Source organism: Hypomesus transpacificus, chromosome 21 (genome assembly GCF_021917145.1).
Source record: "Hypomesus transpacificus isolate Combined female chromosome 21, fHypTra1, whole genome shotgun sequence".
Lineage (NCBI taxonomy): Eukaryota > Metazoa > Chordata > Actinopteri > Osmeriformes > Osmeridae > Hypomesus > Hypomesus transpacificus.
This window is the reverse complement of record NC_061080.1, coordinates 10,486,922-10,507,392: the sequence shown is the minus strand read 5'-3', so window position 1 is coordinate 10,507,392 and position 20,471 is coordinate 10,486,922. Positions and strand designations below refer to the sequence as shown.

General features: G+C 48.8%; 3 protein-coding genes across 7 annotated transcripts; 2 read left to right on the top strand and 1 right to left on the bottom strand.

The window, feature by feature from the left end:
* The first annotated feature begins 1,080 nt into the window (after positions 1 to 1,080).
* Positions 1,081 to 10,905, top strand: lpar2b (lysophosphatidic acid receptor 2b). Of its 5 annotated transcripts, none has more exons than XM_047043871.1 (5): positions 1,081 to 1,355; positions 3,890 to 4,363; positions 5,413 to 5,907; positions 9,020 to 9,125; positions 10,793 to 10,905. In XM_047043871.1, exons 2-5 carry the CDS (start codon positions 4,090 to 4,092, stop codon positions 10,848 to 10,850), a joined length of 933 nt encoding a protein of 310 aa, XP_046899827.1. In that variant the 5' UTR covers positions 1,081 to 1,355; positions 3,890 to 4,089; the 3' UTR covers positions 10,851 to 10,905. The 5 variants fall into 5 exon arrangements, with proteins under 5 accessions (XP_046899827.1, XP_046899826.1, XP_046899824.1 ...); XM_047043868.1 differs by lacking the exon at positions 10,793 to 10,905 and adding an exon at positions 2,179 to 2,236 and having other exon boundaries at positions 1,090 to 1,355; positions 8,869 to 10,033; XM_047043869.1 differs by having other exon boundaries at positions 1,151 to 1,355; positions 8,869 to 9,125.
* A 51-nt stretch (positions 10,906 to 10,956) lies between these two features.
* Positions 10,957 to 12,106, bottom strand: LOC124483431 (treacle protein-like). Its single transcript, XM_047043887.1, has 2 exons — positions 11,870 to 12,106; positions 10,957 to 11,772 (listed from the first exon to the last, which is right to left on the bottom strand). The coding sequence occupies exon 2, from the start codon at positions 11,643 to 11,645 to the stop codon at positions 11,226 to 11,228; it is 420 nt and encodes a 139-aa protein (XP_046899843.1). The 5' UTR covers positions 11,646 to 11,772; positions 11,870 to 12,106; the 3' UTR covers positions 10,957 to 11,225.
* Positions 12,107 to 12,254: 148 nt separating this feature from the next.
* LOC124483750 (calmodulin-regulated spectrin-associated protein 3-like) lies at positions 12,255 to 20,381 on the top strand. Its single transcript, XM_047044294.1, has 7 exons — positions 12,255 to 13,212; positions 15,307 to 15,629; positions 15,703 to 15,843; positions 16,877 to 16,960; positions 18,997 to 19,135; positions 19,308 to 19,447; positions 20,364 to 20,381. The coding sequence occupies exons 1-7, from the start codon at positions 13,080 to 13,082 to the stop codon at positions 20,379 to 20,381; spliced, it is 978 nt and encodes a 325-aa protein (XP_046900250.1). The 5' UTR covers positions 12,255 to 13,079.
* Positions 20,382 to 20,471: the final 90 nt, after the last annotated feature.

Sequence of the window (20,471 nt, the reverse complement as noted above, 5' to 3'; positions counted from 1 at the left end):
ATCAGAGAGAGAGAGAGAGAGAGAGAGGTGGTGAGGGGTAACACACACATCTGAAGGTGACTACGGTTAAGGTGGCAGGGAGGAGGGGGGATAAAGAGAGGGGAGGGAGGAAGGAGGGGAGGGAGGGAGGAGGGGAGGGAGGGAGGAAGGAGGGAAACATCATTGGGACATCAAGGTACCCACTAAATGTATTCCAGATGTCAATAAGCAATCCCATCTGTGATTAGCACACACACAATCACGGGGACACACAGTCACAGGGACACACACACACAGTCACGGTCTCACAGGCTTGTTCACATCTGCACAACAACTGTAGATTGAAACAAACACACACAAACACACAGGCTCTGTCACGCTAAGGAGTTCTGGTTGAATGCTGTTTTATTGGGTGTTCGTCCCTTCTCTTATTTGTGTTTTTGTGTGTGTGTGTGTGTGTTTGTTTGCGTGAGCATGCGTACGTGTGTAATCGTTCACATGGGTGAGCTCATGTAGGTTGCCTAGCTACAGAAAAGCCTGCCAAACCACTTCCTGTGGAAACGTTAAGGGTTCTGACTTAACAGTAACTACACACAACCTGTAGTGTATACACACACAACTGATCTGATTAGTATCAGTACCTTTTCTTCCCATTCTTGTATAAACACGTATAGAAATGCTTCCTAACAAGCATGCCAACGGAGTCATAGACCATACTCCGAATAAACAAGGTTTGTGTCAATACAAAGACAGAACGCACCAAACATTCTGTTTTCATCGATACCAAGGTACTGAGGCCAATTATCTTCATCATTCCGATCACATGATTATCACCATCTCCCCCCTACTCATCACATCCATCGTCTTTTATTATCTGGCGTCCGTTGACAAAGCTAACCTTTCCATTAACTACCTGTTTCCTCACACAGTTCAATAATTTTTATTGTAGAAACACAGTTTTAATTCTTAACTTTCATCTCAACGCTTCGTCGAAACGTCATACATCAGACGGAAGTCTTCAGTCCACACTTGCACCTACATTGTCAATCACCAAACTGACTCTGCCTATTGGTTCCTGTGTTGCGCACGTCCAACCAAGGGAAGCCATGGGGGTGGGAACTCGGCCGCCCAGGTTGAGCGGAACACACCGATGTTCCTATTGTCTGTCGGATGTCACCGAGTCTGCCGCGCCCTTCGTTCCTACCCCCACCCTCCCCGGTTAGAGAGCTCGTTACGGACAGGTAAACTCTCCGACGACCAACGTCACTCGAAACTGGAGAAAGGAACGTGATTTTCGGCCAACTTTGTATTTGAGAGAAAAGACTAGTTTTCAACCTGGAGGTTTTACATGGTGGAGTGACTGGAACGGGAACACGGTAAGATACATGTTGAATAGTTACGTTCAAACAAAGCCAAACTTTTTCAGTGCAGTTTGTGAAAGGTAAAGCTCTGCGACTGCCAACATGGGCGGTACCATCCATATCCGTAACTTGTTGTTTTTAATTAACTTGTTTCTAAAATGCTTTTGTGGAAATTAAGATCTTTTTTTTTCGCTTGTGTGAGTCAAAATGCAAGGTTATTGCGAATCTTTTCACCTCTCACTCCTTCGCCTTTTTCCGAACTTGTTCCGAGAAGGCGCGAGTATGGGTAAGCGCGCGCGTGTGTGGGTGATGCGGGTTGGCTCGCGTGCAGTGGCAGCTGTGGAGTGCCTATAAGTAAGAGAGCGCGCTTCATGTGTCAGCATGCAAAACATGGAGCTTTTCAGCTTGGTGCAACTTTATTAATAACATTCCTCAGTTAGACACAAGGACAGATGTACTACTTCGGTGGGACGGGAGACAGTGGACAATGTACATTAGACCGATACCTACTCTACTGAGCGTTTGTGCGCAACAGGAGTGTTTTGTCGGTGTCCTGCCAATCACCGGTGGGAATTTACACGTTCACGCGTTACACACTCACCAAGGCCTGTACCCACGCCCTGGTGTTCAAGCACGCGCCTCGAGGAGGAGATAATGAAATAGTAATTTGCATAGGTCAGAGTCTCTTTTTCCCCACCTCATAGAGGTGGGGTGAAATAGTCACATCGTGCTTTTCGAGTTGAACTGTGTGTGTGTGTTACAAAACGTGTTGTAGGTGTTCCAAACGACTTTTCGTTTCTCGGAACAACACGCGGGCTGCTCTTGTTTTCGTTTTCAGCATCTGCCTGTGGTCGCCTTACTGGTCCATCACAAGTGAACGTGCGTTATCTATATTGGTAAATATCCCCCCCACCCACACACACACCCACACACACGCACATGCACGGTTTGTAGTACTTATGGGTTAATTCTAACAGGTCATGAGAGAGGGGAAGGAAGGAGAGAGAGATCTGGCACAGTGGGTGTGTCTTCTCTGGTAATAACAGGTTAGGATTCAAACTGCTGTTTCCTGAACCAGTTCATTACATTTACATTTAGTCATTTAGCAGACGCTCTTATCCAGAGCGACTTACAGTAAGTACAGGGACATTCCCCCCGTGCTTGTTTGTTAGCGGGTGTGTGTCAGAGGCAGAGGGGTCGTCATGGTATCATGGTAGACGTCCTCGTCAGATTCAGAACAGATGCTGAACTGCTTTATAAATGGCTGGTGTCATCAGACACATAGACATCCTGTGTGAACTGATGGAGGAAGTGAGATAGAGAGAGGGAAGAGAGACATGAGAACTGAGAGAGAGAGAGAGAGAGAGAGAGAGAGAGAGAGGGAAGAGAGACATGAGAACTGAGAGGGAGGAGAGAGGCACCTAAGAGAGAGAGGGGAGAGAGGGGGGAGAGAGAGAGGAGAGAGAGGGGAGAAAGAGGAGAGAGAGGGGAGAGAGAGGAGAGAGAGGCACCTAAGAAGCACGGATGCCACTGTCACGTCTCCTGCAGAGGTGTGTGTGTGTGTGTGTAACTGGGCCCTGTGTCTTTTTGAAGAGACATGAGAACTGAGAGAGGTACGGGGAAGGGGGGAGGGGAGAGAAGGGAAAGGGACATGAGAACTGAGGGTAGAGAGAGGAGAGACATGAGAACTGAGGAGAGAGAGGCAGTGTTTCAGTTCCAGTATTGAGATGACATGAGTTGACCAGAGGACCCAGATATTTGATTGACAGCTCAGTGTGGGAGGGGTTTAGCTGGGTTAGTGGGAGGGGTTTGTGAGTGTAGACAGCTGGATGTTTCAGTTCCTGAACACACACACCCATACACACACACATATTATAGGACACTTCAACACACACACTGTAAGAGACCCTAGGACACACACAATATAGAACACGTGTGCAGGAATACACGTCACACACACTCAACTACACGCACACACACAACCACCACAAACACTCCCTCTACATTCCTGATCTTTAGTCAGAGTTAGTTCAACTCTCTCTCTGTTTCCCTCCCTCTCCAGTTCCGTCGCTCAACCTCCCTCTGTCGGAGAGTGGGTCAGTAGGGATATGTTTGCATGTTTGGGTGTGTGTGTGTGTGTGTGTTTAGATAGAGATTGGGTTACACGGGTGATTGTGTAATTCTGAGGTGTGTCTGTACAGTAGAGAACTGCCTCACTGTGTCTGTAGCTGACGGAGAGGGGTGTGTGTGTTCTGTGTGTGGGGGGGGGGGGGTTGTGGGGGGAGGGGGTCAAGGCTGTGGATGGTTTGTACACACACACACACACACACACACACACACACACACACACACACACACACACACACACACACACACACACACAACCTTGACACTGAAGACTATTACAGCTGGCTCTTTGTTTCTCTCCTAAAAGATTTTTCTAGAGCTTGAATGGATTTAATTTTTTGTATTTTGTGTGTGTGTGTGTGTTATTGTCTGAGAATGTGCAGCTCTTGTCTAAAATATTGTTATTGATCCTTCACACACAGATCTGCACCATTGGAGGAGAGACATGTCAATCAAACATCTGTTGGCATGTCCATACACAACCCACCAATAGGGAAAGTCTGCATGTAGCTCTAACCCCGCCCCTTTCATACGCCCCTTCCCTCTCAAGCATTCAGCCAACCCCATTGGCCCATTCCTCTGAAGTCCCGCCCACTCCCCCAGCTCCAATCTCATTGGCCAGATGGCCGCCACCATTCCGCCCACCCAGGCGATGGCCGACGCCCACAGGTGCTACGACAACGAAACTGTGAAGTTTTTCTACAACGAGAGCGGGAAGATCATCAGCGACCACTGGCGTCGCCGTGACTACATGGTGGTGGGCCTCGGCCTGACGGTGTGTGTCATCGTCATCCTCTCCAACATCCTCGTCATGACGGCCATCTTCATCAACCGCCGCTTTCACTACCCCATCTACTACCTGCTGGGAAACCTGGCCGCTGCTGACCTGTTCTCTGGTAGGTATTGGAGGAGTACTGCAGGAGTACTGGAGGAGTACTGTAGTGTTACTGTAGTTTTACTGTAGTGTTACTGTAGTATTGTAGGAGTACTGTTGTGTTACTGTAGTACTGTAGGAATACTGGAGTACTGTAGGAGTACTGGAGGAGTACTGAAGGAGTACTGTAGGAGTACTGGAGTACTCTAGGAGTACTGTATAGTACATAGTATAGTATTAGTACAGTACTGATGCAGTCTTAGTACAGAACTGATGCAGTATTAGTACAGTTGTCGTGGAAGTTTTTGAGAGAATCAATCGTTCAAGCTGGTCGGTGAAGTATAGTTAATGTTTATTTGACGTAGATGTAAACATAATAACGTTACCTTACATAGGTAAGGTAACACATAACATCATCAGCACACAAACATAAGACAATAAGACAAAGACAATCCCATACAGCTCCATCTAGCATTCTAGAATGGAACCGGGAGAATCCAGCCCACCAGCACTACTCAGCTGATGGCCCTGAACCCCCCAGAACATTCTTCAACAGACCATTTTATAGATACAACAGTTCTCAAAAGTCATTGGTCCATCCTACAGACATGAAGCTATACCAAATCTCTTCTGTCATTGGTTAAATCCTTAGAACAATACAGTTGAATCCACATGGTCTTCAGACCAACTGTCTCTTCCCCCCAGGTGACAACAACTCTTTCAGGTCACCCAGACTTCACGTCTCCTAGACTTCATGTCTCCTAGTTAGGTGTTATAAAACTGCAGGTGGCGTCTCTACCAAATGAGTTGAATCAACATACATTGTATTGTGTCAACAAGCTTCTTATCCAACTGTAACTTCTCCTAAAACAAATTCATTGTACATAGGCCCAACATTTCTTTCACACAGTACTGATGCAGTCTTAGTATAGTCTTAGTACAGTACTGATGCAGTATTAGTACAGTACTGATGCTGTATTAGTACAGTACTGATGCAGACTTAGTATAGTATTAGTACAGTACTGATGCAGTATTAGTACAGTACTGATGCAGTCCGCCCCCCATTTCCAGGCATCTCCTACCTCCACCTCATGTTCCACACCGGCCCCTGGACCATTAAGCTGTCGCCCACCCAGTGGTTCATCCGGCAGGGCCTGATCGACACCAGCCTGACCGCCTCCGTGGTCAACCTTCTGGCCATTGCCGTGGAGCGTCACCAGACCATCTTCACCATGCAGCTGCACAGCAAGATGACCAACCGGCGGGTGGGCCTCCTGATCGCAGGGATCTGGGCCCTGGCCATCGTCATGGGCCTGGTTCCTACCATGGGCTGGCACTGCATGTGCGACCTGCCCAACTGCTCCACCATGGCTCCGCTCTACAGCCGCAGCTACCTGGTGTTCTGGGCGTTGCTCAACCTGCTCACCTTCTCCATCATGCTGGCCGTTTACACGAGGATCTTCGTGTACGTGCGGAGGAAGAGCCAGAGGATGAGTCAGCACACCACGCAGGCCCGGCACAAGGAGACGGTGGTGAACCTGATGAAGACCGTGTCCATGATCCTGGGTGAGGAGGGGGGGGGGGTGCGGGAGGTGTGTGTATGTTGGTACCCACACACGTAAACACACCCACGCATAAACATACACTGGTAAACATGCACGATCACACATAAACATACACAAGCATATACACACACACAGACATAAAAGACACATTAACACACATTCAGGAATTAGCAGCATTTCACATTTACATTTTGGCTCTTTATCCAAACAGCATGTAAAACACACGCACACTCACACACGCACACATACACACACTCGCACACATACACACACTCACACACGCACACACACACACATACACAAACATCCACATGGACATATACACTGCAAACATTCTCTTGCTTGTCTTGACTCGTTCAACCAGACACTGGTTCCCCTCCCCCTGCCTCCCCCTCCCTCCTCCCCTTTACCCCCTCCTTCCCTCCCCCTCCCTCCTCCCCTTTACCCCCTCCTTCCCTCCCCCTCCCTCCTCCCCTTTACCCCCTCCTTCCCTCCCCCTCCCTCCTCCCCTTTACCCCCTCCTTCCCTCCCCCTGCCTCCTCCCCTTTACCCCCTCCTTCCCTCCCCCTCCCTCATCCTCCCCTTTACCCCCTCCTTCCCTCCCCCTCCCCCTGCCTCCTCCCCTTTACCCCCTCCTTCCCTCCCCCTGCCTCCTCCCCTTTACCCCCTCCTTCCCTCCCCCTCCCTCATCCTCCCCTTTACCCCCTCCTTCCCTCCCCCTCCCCCTGCCTCCTCCCCTTTACCCCCTCCTTCCCTCCCCCTGCCTCCTCCCCTTTACCCCCTCCTTCCCTCCCCCTCCCTCCTCCCCTTTACCCCCCCTTCCCTCCCCCTCCCTCCTCCCCTTTACCCCCTCCTTCCCTCCCCCCCTTTACCCCCTCCTTCCCTCCACCTCCCTCCTCCCCTTTACCCCCTCCTTCCTTCCCCCTGCCTCCCCTCCCCCCTTTCCCTTGCCTGATATTTCCTCTCTTAGCTGTTGATGTTCGGTTGACGTGATCAATCTTTCCCCGTTATCCAATCCTCTCTACTCCTTTCCTTTTCCCTTCTCCTCTTCCTTTGCTCTCCCCTTGCTCCCCCCCCTCCTCTCTCCTCCCCCCTCCTCCTCTCTCCTCCCCCTCTCTCCTGCCCCTCTGTCTTCTCCTTTCGTCCTTCACCGCTCTTCTCCTCTTTTCCTCCACCTCTCCTTCCCTCCTCTCCTCCTTCTCTCCTCTCCTCCTCCATCTCTCCGTCCCTCCTCTCCTCCTTCCCTCCTCTCCTCCTTACATCCTCTCCTCCTTCCCTCCTCTCCTCCTTCTGTCCTCTCCTCCTTCTCTCCTCTCCTCCTTCTCTCCTTTCCTCCTCCACCCCTCCCTCTCCTCCTCCCCTCCTCCTCCCCCCCTCTCCTCCTTCCTTCCTGTCCTCCTTTCCTCCTCTCCTCTTCTCCTTCCCTCCTCTCCTCTCCTCTCTTTCCTCTCTTCACTCCTTCTTCCCATCCTCCCATGTTTTAGTTCCTGATTAAATTCCTCAAGTTCAGGAATGTTAAATGTTTCCCACTTTATCTCTTCCTCACACACACACACACACACACACTAAATAGAAACTATTTGCATGCCACAAATGTGTATGTGTTTAGCGATTATGTCTTCCTTGAAAGTGTGTGTGTGTTCAAGTTCAAGTAAGTACAGCTACATTGACATTCTTAGTACTGCTCCTGTCAACAGTTTTCCGAACGGGCTAACCTAAATCCTATAGTGTTTGTGTTAGTGTGTTCCCATGTGTGTGTGTGTGATTGTGTGTGTGATTGTGCGTTTGGAAACTCTGAGCATGTCCAGACAGACGGAGCTGCATAGTTAAACCACCACCATATGAAAACACTCTCCTCTCTACTGTCTCCTCTCTCCCCTCCCTTCTCCTCCCCTCTCCCTCCTCCCTCCTCTCCCCTCACCTCCCCTCCCTTCTCCTCCCCTCCCTTCTCTTCCCCTCTCCCTCCTCCCCTCTCCCTCCTCCCCTCTCTCTCCTCTCCTCTCCCCTCTCCTCTCCCCTCTCACCTCCCCTCTCTCTCCTCTCCCCTCTCACCTCCCCTCCCTTCTCCTCCCCTCTCCCTCCTCCCCTCTCCCTCCTCCCCTCTCTCTCCTCCCCTCTCTCTCCTCTCCCCTCTCCTCTCCCCTCTCACCTCCCCTCTCTCTCCTCTCCCCTCTCACCTCCCCTCCCCTCTCCTCCCCTCTCCCTCCTCTTCTCTCTCTCCTCTCCTGTGTGTCCGAGTGTGTGCGGTTGTTTTACTGTCCTTGCACATTCTTTTAGGTATCAGTATCCTTGTTTTGCGTGAATTTATGTGCATGAAAAAGCCATATTTTGTGTGTGTGTGAGAATTCCTGAGCTGTTACATTGTGTAATTAGGTATTATCACAATGAAATCTGATCCAAAAGACCAACCCGAAACCACACACTGAAATGTGTGTGTGTGTGTTACAGCTCAATTACAACCTCTCTCTCCTTTCCCCACTCTTTCCTCTCTTCAACTCCTTCAAACCTCCTTTCTGCTCTCTTTTCCTCCCTCCCTTTCTTTGTGCCTTTCCTCTTCTTCTCCCTCCCTTCCTTCCTTCCTTCCTTCCTTCCTTCCTTCCTTCCTTCCTTCCTTCCTTCCTTCCTTCCTTCCTTCCTTCCTTCCTCTCTCACCATTCCCTCATCCTCCTCTCCCTCCTCCTCTCCCTCCTCTCCTTCTCCCTCCTCCTCTCCCTCCTCCCTCCTCTCCCTCCTCTCTCTCTCCCTCCTCCTCTCCCTCCTCCTCTCCCTCCTCTCTCTCTCCCTCCTCCTCTCCCTCTTCCTCTCTCTCTCCCTCCTCCTCTCCCTCCTCTCTCTCTCCCTCCTCTCCCTCCTCTCTCTCTCCCTCCTCCTCTCCCTACTCCTCTCCCTCCTCTCTCTCTCCCTCCTCCTCTCCCTCCTCCCTCCTCTCCCTCCTCTCTCCCTCCTCCCCCTCCTCCTCCAGGCTGCTTCGTGGTGTGCTGGACCCCAGGGCTGGTGGTCCTCCTGCTGGACGGGCTGGGCTGTGACTCCTGCCAGGTGCTGCGTTATGAGAAGTATAGCCTGGTCCTGGCTGAGTGTAACTCACTGGTGAACCCCATCATCTACTCCTTCAGGGACAAAGACATGCTCCGCACCTTCCGCAAGATCCTGTGCTGCCTGTGCCGTCGCCCCGGCGACAAGCTGGAGTCCGCCGTCCGCTTCGACACCCTGGAGCACGAGGTACTGTCGGACGCTTCCCACGGCAACCATCGCCACGACAACGGCGACGGGGGCGATGGTGGCCACAAAGGCGTCAACGGCAGCGAGCTTGGCCGGTCGGGCGGGGGAGAGTAGGGGTTATTGGAGGGAGGGGGGCGTGGTGGTCACCACAGCAACTTGTGGAAGCTAAACGGATAGACGACATGGGGTGGGGTGGGGGGGGGGGGCAACATCCAGTACCATCACCATGGCAACCAACCACTGACCCAACCTGACACTTGATGCTATAGCTGTCTCCGCGACAACAGGCTGTGACGGGTTAGAGACTTTAGCTGCGCTAACACTTGGGGTGCACTTGATTTGCCTCTCGCAGCGATCTTAAACCAAAGTAACAAGCCTCAGTGTGGATTAGAAGTAAATCGAACTCACCTCCGGTGTGTCTGGTCTGAACATGGAGCCATTTGTGTTTCTTACTGCTCCTCTCTGTGGTGCCTGAGATTAGAGAGAGAGAAAGAGTGTGTGTGTGTGTGTGTGTGTGTGTGTGTGTGTGTAGTTGGAACACGTTGTGCTTATGCCTTGTTTCCTTTTTACACTGTACCCACACACACATCATTTATATGTCCTGTCACGGACGGTGCACCCCCACAGCAACACTGATAGAGAGATGTGTATGTGTGCAGTGTTTAAGGTGTATGTGTGCATATTTTTGCAAAGAAAATTGTATATTTGCCAAATATGCCTGAACACATACCTACACACACACACAAACTTTGGTTGCTAATTCTGCCAGTAGTGGCTAAATCTACAGGATTCTAAAAGTGAATAGTGATATTCAGCGACTTAAGGGGTATTGTAATTTACATTTACATTTAGTCATTTAGCAGACGCTCTTATCCAGAGCGACTTACACGAGTACAGGGACATTCCCCCCGAGGCAAGTAGGGTGAAGTGCCTTGCCCAAGAACACAACGTCATATTGCACGGCGGGAAATCGATCCGGCAACCTTCTGATTACTAGCCCGACTCCCTCACCGCTCAGCCTTCTGACTCCATTGTATCCATCTTATTGTATATGAACTTAATTTTCAGATTTTTAAGAAATATGATTTATCAAGGTGTTCAAGGATACATGGATCAAACGTTGTTTTTGATTTTATGTTTTCAAATACTTCAAATCTTAGATAAGTATTTGCTTTGGGGCTGGTTATTTGCAAATACTCCAGACTAGTTATATAGACCAGTTCAGATTATATAAAAACTTTTTAGCCAGAATTGTAAATAGCATTTTGCCTTTTATTAATGGTTGCTGTTGAATTTTTTTGTAAATGTTTTTTTTATACTTTTTTTTTTTACAAAAGAAATATATTGTTGCAGAAAATATTGCCTAAAAGGAATAAATACCACTGATAATTGTTTTCCGTTTCCTGTGTTCGACAATTGCTTAGTCACGTCTGAGTCCTCCTCTCTTTCTCTTCCTTTCTTTGCATGATACTAACATTTTCTCTTCTCATTCCCCTTCTCTTTTACTGTTTTCCTCGATCCATCCTCAATCCATTCTCCCTGCCTCTCTCCTGCTCTGTTCCCCTCCTCTCCTCTCTCCCCCTACCCCCCTCCTCTCTTCTTCTTCTCCTCCTCTCCTCTCTTCCCCTACCCCCTCCTCTCTTCTCCTCCTCCTCTCCTCTCTGTAGACCTATAAGAGGGAGAGGGAGAAGGAGGAGGAAGAGGAGAAGGACAATCTCAATGTAACTTCTCTCATTCTGGAAACCTCACAGGAGCTACTGGACTCTACAGAGAGCTGACACACACTCACACACCCACAAGCATACGTACACACACCCACTGTCATTTTTTAAATATTAGTTTGACTGTGTAAATGCTACCAATTGTTCATGTATTATTGATTGTATGATTACTTGACGAATAGACTTAGAATCAACTTTATTGACAGCTACTGTTCTAAAAATAAACAGTGTTCCGTGACTCGATAATCAAATCAAATCAAATTTATTTGTATAGCCCTTTTTACACGCAAGCATGTCACAGAGGGCTTCGATACATTCCACAATATCTGGTGGCAGTTCTTCATTGTCACGGTAACGCATCTTTGGGACAGTCGCTAGGTCAGGCGAGCACCTCGACCAGAGAGAACCTCTGTCTGGGAGGAGAGTAGTTCAGGACGCTGTCAAACACTCCTTTTCCTCCCTTCTTCTTCTGTTTCTTCTCCTTCTCCTTCTTCTTCTTTTGTTCCCTCCCCAGGTTCCTCCACGACTTTGACTCCTCCTTAGAGGTGTTCAATGACAGCTTCTTGATTGACAGGGGGCCTTTCCCGTCCTTAGCCAATGAGAACCTCTTCTGGCTAGACCCCTCCTTCTTGAAGGGCTCCAGGAGAAGTTTGTCCAGAAGTGTGCTGTTCCTCTTCTTCTCCTGGGGGGGTTTATGAAGGGACAGCGCCCCCTTGAGGCTGTTCCAGGCAGTGCTCGGGGCCGGCTCTTCTTTCTTCCTCCCCCCCAATGTGATTCCCTTAGAGGTGCCCCCCCCCATAACCACGAGCTCCCTCACTCCTCTTTCTTACTCTCCCTCCCTCCTTCTCTCTCTCTTACTCCCTTCCTCGCTTCTTCTTCCTCTTCCTCTTTCTTAGTCTCTCTTCCTCTCGGTTAGTCAGGATCTTCTACAAAAGTAGAACAAGGTTCAGTTGAAGAACAACAACAGTTCAACACAACACTGATGGCTTTCACTCCCTGAACAGAACACACACGTTTACTCACCGTGCACTTGATTTGTCGTCTCGTCCGTGTGTGTGTGTGTGTGAGTTGCCTCGTCTGTGTGTGTGAGAGAGTGTTGTTTCCTAGAACTTGTGTTCTAGAACTTGTGTTCTAGAAAGGGGGAGGAACCACATCAGTTGAGAGATCACCTGGCTGTGACACTTGCACACACACACCCAAACACTTACACACCCACATGTACACACAATCAGTTTCTGTAAGTGCAGACTGGTTCTACTACATTCATGGTAAATTACACCATCCCTCCCTCTCCATTGCTCTCTCTCTCCCCCCTCTCTTTCCCCTCCCTCGCTCTCCCCCCCTCCATTTCCCCTCCCTCTCTCTCCCCCCTCTCCCTGGCTCTCTCCCTTCCCCCCTCTCTCTTTCTCTTACCCTTCTCCCCCCCCCTCTCTCTCAGAACATCTCTTTATAGTAGGCTGACAAATACTTATTTTACTAGATCAAAAAAATCCAGTATTTTCATTATTTTCACGACATTCTTAGTTATACAACTACAGTAGCTGTTCTTTCTTTTAACAATTGTTTAAAACGTTTTTTTTAACAATCATTATAATACTTTAGAATATTTTTCGTTTATCTTGTTTACTATTGCATATAAAAAATACTAATAATTTATAGTAATTTTTATAATTTTTGCATTTGCGAGGAGGAAGGAGGAGAGAATTCCCCGTGTCAAACTCAAAAGCCCGCCCATGTCTGGGACTCTCGTCTCGCTCTTGTCAGCCATTGGTCACTGGGCATTTGATTGACGTCCTCAAAGCTTGAAACAAACTCGGTCAATGAGAAACAGCGGCGGTGCTGAGGCTGCAGGCTACGGTGCTCGCTACACGCCCCTGCTGAACGGAAACGCTTGCGGCTTACTGCATGGGTACCGTTATGGACCATACGATGGATTGGAAGAAGATAAACGAAAATAGAGTATACATCATATTTTACTGTCAATGACAGTCTTAGCTAAATATAACGTCAGTTTGCCAGTCATGGATGAAAATGATGTACTATCGATAACGGAACGCCTAAAATCCAGGAGCTTTATCGCATAAACTGCCTACTCAGTTCAGCAAAGCAACCGTGACATTTGAATGTTGCACTATTTATTTTCTCCGCTTTAGAAAGCGTCTTTTTTTGTAGCAATTGTCACTCCTCGTCCCCTCCCATCCTTCGGTAGCCTCCGGAGAGGACAGGCAGGGAGATGGTGGATGCTAATGTGATGAAGAAGACGTTCACGGTACCGGAGATAAAACCTTTGGACCAGTACGACTTCAACCGAGCCAAGGTGTGCGCGAGTGTCCGATGGCTGCTGGCAAAGTCCTACGGGTCTGCAGGTGAGCTATAGGCCCCGCGAGACACGCTTTTGAAAATTATTCTGTAACGATTTCGCCGGCGTGTGAAGGGAGCAGAGAATAGCGCCTAGGCCAAACGTGCGCGCGGCTGCTCGGGTGTGGCGCTTATTGAACACATCGGACCAGATCAATATATCGCCGTGTATCCGTGATGGTTTACTTTGTTTTACTGTCGGAACTGGATGATCGTTAATTGATGACATCGTGACGTTTCAGCTGTTCCTGAAAACATCTGCAGCCTCTCATTCTCTGTCAGAACACGTCATCAACCCCTAAATATACACGTTTTATATGGATTTACACTGGAGTGAGTGTTCCGTGGAGAAGGGCTGATACAGTAGTAGTATGTGTCAGGTCAGCGTGTAAAGGGCGGTCGGTTGCCGTTAAAACACAGGAGACAGACTCCATGGCGACGGTTTTAGAATGATCAGTAGTGTTACGCACTCTCACTGGTCCAACCCCGGTCCAAACCTCTGCCTGCGCACACGCAGTGTGTGTGTGTGTGTGTGTGTGTGCGCGCGCTCATGAGCATCGCAGCCTGTGAAGGTGACACAGCGATGGTGCCGCACAAAGGAAAAATAAAAATCGAAGTAAAATGTTTACCCCAAGTAGAGCGTATACATATTAGTTTTTTTCTCTATCTCAATCTTAGGTGTTTCTCATTTGAGAATTTCACAGATGGGGATGTGAAAAGGGGGAAGGATGAAGGGACGTTTCAATAGCAATTCTCTTTGTTATCGGTACCGGAACACGCCCCCTCATCTAATTTTAATGGTTGACAGAGTCGGACAGACGGAACAGTGAAGGACTGACTTCAAACTGCAAACACGGCAGTTATCCCGTGATAGATAACATCTCCCGAGAGCGCGTGCTACCCTGTTGTAGCCTACCTTAGCATGTGCTGCAGAGAATTATACGGTCCCGTGCATGGCAATTGCTGTTTTCTGAATAGGATACATCTTTCTAGAGGGAAATACAGTAGTTCCGAGTTTAACAAATATTCTTAGTGGCTCTGATACTGACACTCATTCCTTAAGTGTTCAGTCGTTGACATTGACTGTTAAATGACTTGAGGAATCAATAAAGAAGTGTGATGAGAGAGAGTCAAACAGCTGGGTGAGTCTCTCTCTGGCCCTGAGAGACCCTCCCTCCGATCTTCCCTCTCTCCATCCTCCCTCCCTTCATCTGGCCTGTCTCAAGTTGATGACCTGAGTGGCAGCCATGTCAGAGGTCAGGATGAGGTCAGAGGTCAGGATGAGGTCATCGCTGGTGCTGCAGTGTTAGCAGCAGGTCTTCTAGACAAGGTCTCTCACTTTTATCCTCATTTCAGAATTACGTTTTGGCCATTTTGCAGTTTTTGGTTACAATGTGTAAGGGAAAGCTTTGTTATGTTATCGTATATAAATAAGATGTCATGCTGAGCTAGCCTCGTTAGATTGACAATCCATAACTGGCATTAAATTAGCACTGGGCTAAGCGGGTTGGCCAGGCCCTGCAGTCTAGTCTCATTCTGTCTCATTCTGTCTTTACTGGGACGGAATGGCTGAAGCCTCTTACGCCGTTCCCTTGACGACGACAGCTCCGAGCATTCTATCTGTAGAGTGAATGGAGAAAGTTAAACAGGGTTTGGGGTCCTTTTGATTAAAATCTTCTCTCATATTCTCTCTTTCACAGGAAGTATTCTCTTTTCCCCTCCTCTCCTCTTAAGAAATAGAGGTAGAGAGTGATAGAGGAACAGAAAGAGGTGGAGAATGTTCGAGTGAAAGAGTGATATAGAGAGAGGGATATAGAGAGGGATAGAGGGATATTCAGCTCATATTATTTCCTGACTGAGCAGTCAAGACTGAGAGGAATGTGGGTCACTGAAAGAAGCGAGTGTGTGTGTGTGACACTTTCACAGTGTGTACTTGGACTGTTGCGTGCAAAAGCCCTTGACCTCCAAGCCAAGACCTGGCAACACACACACACACACTTTTGCTGAGCAGCTCATGCAGATGATAACATCATCTCTTTCCTAAAAGGATGAAGAAAAGAGAGATAGAGTGTTTCTGAGCGTGTCTCTCCCCTCTCTTGTAGAGAACGTTCCGGCAGATCTCCGGGAGCCGGTGCTGATTGGCCAGGAGCTCCAGGCTGGTGTGAGTGTGTTGCTGCTCTCCCCCGACCTCTACTGGAGGGCCCACAGCCAGCTGCACCTCCGCGGGGTCTCCCAGGGCCCGGGGCAGGGGCCGGGCGGGGTCTCCAAGGGCCCGGGGCAGGGGCCGGGCGGGGTCTCCCAGGGTGTGGTGCAGGGGGGCGACCATGTGGCGCTGCTGCAGCTGCTAGCCTCCAGAGGCCACGCCCCCCGCGACCAGGACAGGCCTGTCACTGTGGAGGACCTGCAACACACGCCAATCAAGACGGTGCGTGTGAGTGTGTGTGAGTGTGTGTAAGTGTGTGTGTGTTCACTGAACCTCTCTCTCCTTGTGGTTGCAGCGAGCTCACCTGGCCCTGATTGACGCGCTGATGTCATTGGCTGCCATGGAGACGGTGGGCAGGGTTAAGATGGCAGCGGAGGCGGAGCAGATAGGGGGTGGGTCTCCATGGGAGAACGCCCTCCTCTTCTGGGTCAACCGGGTAACCCCCCCCCCCTCCTTTCAGAACACCCTCCCATTCCAGAACACTGCCCTACAAAGGCAAAGTGTAGAACGGAGAAAAACGACTTCAAAGTTTTTGCACTTTCAAAGTAGTTGTCCTGCCAAATGTATTTTAGGTAGGGCACTGGAAATTTAGCAGTTTGATGTTTTAGTGATTACACATTATCTAAATTAGAAATCTTTGAAATTGTTGATCTTAAACTGCACTTTTGACCCCTATTTTGGAGTTACAGTAGTATACTATACTATAGTATACTACACTATACTATACTATACTATCGTAAGTGGTCATGCCAAGGCAAAATACAGTAACTTCCGTTTCTTCGCTCACTTAGTTGCTTATCACGATATAAACTCTGTATTTTATAAGCCAATGTAACATACACGTGGATACCTGTCACAAGACTCACAAGACAAGAGTGTTTTTGATTTAACTGCCAGGGTAAGATACTTACAAACGACTCATGTTTGGGATGTTTGGTGTTGAATGCCAGCGAGTAGGCTAGGCTAATGCTAGATGTGTTTGTTGTTGCTAGGTTACGTATTAGTTCAATTGAAACCGTAACTGCATTTGAACGTTTTTGAGTGCCGCAAAACAAAGGCTGGTGTTACGGCATTCTGCATTGGCTTTCTAAAGCCAAAGCAGGCTTTTGGAAGTTACGGTGAAGATAACAACCTTATTTTTTTTCAGAAAAACTGACGAGTTCATTTAAGATATTTGGCCACAGTATAAAGCAGACCTTAACTGTTCCGAAAATGAAAAAAAATAATTTTCGACAAAATTAAAGTTACGGTCTTTTGCCTTTGCACGGCAGAACACCCTTCCACTTCTATAATAACTCATTGTATTAGAACAATATATATAATCTACATAGAACATGTAGTGTGTGTATATACATGTAGTGTGTGCATAGTATATGTGTGTGTATATATGAGTGTGTATATATGAGTGTGTATATATGAGTGTGTATATGTGTGTGTGTATATGTGTGTGTGTATATGTGTGTGTGCAGCTGAACCAGAGATTGAGGGAGAGCACAGAGGATGATGATGACAAGACTCAGACCTGCACTGACCTCCAGCCTGCCCAGCCTGCGGTGAGCACGCACACACACACACACACACACACACACACACACACACACACGCACACACACACACGCACACACACACACGCACACACACACACACACACACACACACACACCACACACACACACACACACACACACACCACACACACACACACACACACACACACACACACACACACCACACACACCACACACACTCTCACACACACACACACACACCACACACACTCTCACACACACTCTCACACACACACACACCACACACACACACCACACACACACACACACTCTCACACACACACCACACACACAGCTATTTATTCTGTTTCTACTTCTTCAGCTACTAACATATCCTTCCCCCCTTTTCTGTCTCTCTCTCCTTCTTTCTGTCGTCCCTCGCTTCTGTCTAACAGTGTCCCAACCGCTGGTACTGGAAACTGGTCCCTGTAAGTCCTCCTCAACTCTGCCTCTGCCTCTCTCTCGCTCTCCTCTCTCTCTCCTCTCTCTCTGTGTCACGCTACCCATTTCCCTCTTTGTCTGTGCTTTTCTCTCTGTCCCTGTCTTTCTGTACCAAGTGTCTTAGTGCTGTGTCTTAGAGATTTGTCCAGATGAACTTTCACCTTATGAGGTGACTGATCAGTTTTACATGTCTATCCTCCAAACTGCTTCCTCCAAACGTTCACTCTCTTTACAGGCTTCATGGTGTGTACAGACCCTCCCCCTTCCTCTTGTCCCCCTTCCTCTCCTCCCCTCCTTCCTCTCCTCCCCCTTCCTCTCCTCCCCCTTCCTCTCCTCCCCCCTTCCTCTCCTCCTCCTTCCTCTCCTCCCCCTTCCTCTCCTCCCCCTTCCTCTCCTTCTCCTTCCTCTCCTCCTCATTCCTCTCCTCTTCCTTCCTCTCCTTCCCCTTCCTCTCCTCCCTCCTCTGTCATGTGACGGAATGTGCCGAATGTGTGTTGCTGTTTGACGGTGTCCATGGCGATGGCTGGCACTGACCTGTGTGCATCCTCTCTCTCTCCCTCCTTCCCTGTCTCCTCTCCCCTTCCCTCCCCCTCTCCCTCTCTCTCTCTCTCTAAATCCTTCCCTTGCTCCCTCTTTCTTTCCTTCTCTCGGTTTCTTCCTATCTCTCCTTCCCACCCTCTCTCTCTCGTCTCTCTCTCTCTCTTTCTCTCTCTCTCTCTCTCTCTCTCTCTCTCTCTCTCTCTCTCTCTCTCTCCTCTCTCTCTCTCTCTCTCTCTCTCTCTCTCTCTCTCTCTCTCTCTCTCTGCCACTCTCACCCAGCATGCCATCGCTTTTTGTTTGAAGGAGTCGGGGAACAAACCGCCTGTGGTAACGTATATACTCTCTCTACCACTCCTCTCTCTCTCTTTCTCTCTTTACCACTCTCTTCTCTTTCTCTCTCTCTTTCTGCCTGGCTGGCTGTGTCTCCTGGCTGAATCTCTGGATGATTCTCTGTGTCTCCTGGCTGGTCTCCACTCCAACACAGAACTGGATGGACTTCCTTGCTTCCTTTCTTTTCATCCCTTTCTCCTTCTGTTTTTTCTTTAAATTCTTCTTTTGTATGAACTTTTCTGGCATATATTATACATTTGGCATATCTTAACATTCACAGTATCGACAGACATGATATGAACGTATATGTGAACACAGTGTCCCCCCTCCACTAGAGGCCAGTCTCACATCTCTGTTCCTCCTTCACCTCCGCCTCGTTTCTCATGTCATCCCTCTTCATTTAATACTGCGACGTTGTGAACCGTCATGTCTGAATAATTGGTTTGCACACATGAGAGTGTGAGAGACATGAAGATATAGAGTGTGAGAGACAAAGAGCGAGTGTGTGTGTGTGTGTACACACTGCAGGCTTGGTTTTTTGTCATTTTTTCTCTGCAGTTTGACTGGCTGGTTCACCTTGGCTTCACAGTATGTTGTCATCTTGTTGTTTAGCTGTTTGGTTGTTTACCTGTGGACAGGTGTTCTCACCCTCCTTTCTTTTGTCATGTTTTCCCTCTCTTTATTCCTCCCTCCTTCCCTCCCTCCCTCAGATCCGCTACAGGAAGGACAAGGTCCAGTCCAAACTGACCCCCACCTTCCCCCTGGTGTCTGGGGTGAAGGATCTGTCTAACGGCTGTGCTATCGCTGCTGTGCTGCACTACTACTGTCCCAGCAGGCTGCCTCTGGAGGGTACACACTCACACACCACACCACACATACACACACACACTACACACACACCACACACACACACTCACACACCACACCACACATACGCACACCACACATACACAGCACACACACACACACCACACTCCACACACACCTCACACACACTAACCCCCCCCCTCCCCTGTTCCAGACGTGTGTCTGAAAGACACCATGTCGGTGGCTGACAGCCTGTATAACCTGCAGCTGATCAGGACGTTCTGCTGCGGCACTCTGCAGGGGTGCTGCCCCCTGGCTGTGGAGGACCTGCTCTACGCTCCGCCCACCCTCCACGTACGCACCTGTGTGTGGGGGCTAGTGTGTGTGTGTGGGGGGTAGTGTGTGTGTGGGGGGGGGGTAGTGTGTGTGTGTTGGGGGGGGTTGTGTGTGTGGGGGGGGGGGGGGGTAGTGTGTGTGGGGGGGGGTAGTGTGTGTGTGTGGGGGGGGTAGTGTGTGTGGGGGAGCAGTGTGTAGTGCGTGTGTCTGTAGGTGTGTGTCTGTGCCTGTTAGTTCTGTGTTTGTGCGTATTGGCATTTGTGTGTGTTTAGTGTGTGTTTATTGGAGTATTTAGTATAGGTGTGTGTGTTTAGTGTGTGTTTATTGGAGTATTTAGTATAGGTGTGTGTGTTTAGTGTGTGTTTATTGGAGTATTTAGTATAGGTGTGTGTGTTTAGTGTGTGTTTATTGGAGTATTTAGTATAGGTGTGTGTGTTTAGTGTGTGTTTATTGGAGTATTTAGTATAGGTGTGTGTGTTTAGTGTGTGTTTATTGGAGTATTTAGTATAGGTGTGTGTGTTTAGTGTGTGTTTATTGGAGTATTTAGTATAGGTGTGTGTGTTTAGTGTGTGTTTATTGGAGTATTTAGTATAGGTGTATGTGTGTCCTCAGGTGAACATCATGGCCTTCATCTCTGAGCTGCTGGGCTGGTTTGAAGTGGAGAGACCAGAGTTCGTTCAACCCCTACAGCCTCTAGACCTCACAGGTGTGTGTGTGTGTGTGTGTGTGTGTGTGTGAGTGTGTGTGTGTGTGTGTGTAAGTGTGTGTGTTTGTTTATGTGACACTGCTTCTCACATTGATAATAATGAACAAGGAGTGTCTGTTGTCCTGTTATATGTTATATGTGGGAACAATTTAATGTTATTATAACATGCTAATAACATGTGGTTGTTATGGAAACGTGGTTGTTATGGTAACATGTGATGTTTTTCAGATGCCTCTGGGTTGTTAGACTGCACCAGCCCAGTCAGTGGGAACAGCAACAGGTACGACACACACACACACACACACTCACATACACACAAATACACACCTACACACA

What these genes read in the sequence shown, in the direction of transcription:
- lpar2b (XM_047043867.1), top strand. Translation starts at nt 4,090, where the DNA reads ATGGCCGCCACCATTCCGCCCACCCAGGCGATGGCCGACGCCCACAGG. An exon ending in CGCTGCTGACCTGTTCTCTG is followed by an intron (nt 4,364 to 5,412) that starts GTAGGTATTGGA and finishes CCCCATTTCCAG; the next exon opens with GCATCTCCTACCTCCACCTC. An exon ending in GACCGTGTCCATGATCCTGG is followed by an intron (nt 5,908 to 8,868) that starts GTGAGGAGGGGG and finishes CTCCTCCTCCAG; the next exon opens with GCTGCTTCGTGGTGTGCTGG.
- LOC124483431 (XM_047043887.1), bottom strand. Translation starts at nt 11,645, where the DNA reads ATGGGGGGGGGCACCTCTAAGGGAATCACATTGGGGGGGAGGAAGAAA.
- LOC124483750 (XM_047044294.1), top strand. Translation starts at nt 13,080, where the DNA reads ATGGTGGATGCTAATGTGATGAAGAAGACGTTCACGGTACCGGAGATA. An exon ending in AACACACGCCAATCAAGACG is followed by an intron (nt 15,630 to 15,702) that starts GTGCGTGTGAGT and finishes TTGTGGTTGCAG; the next exon opens with CGAGCTCACCTGGCCCTGAT. An exon ending in TCCTCTTCTGGGTCAACCGG is followed by an intron (nt 15,844 to 16,876) that starts GTAACCCCCCCC and finishes GTGTGTGTGCAG; the next exon opens with CTGAACCAGAGATTGAGGGA.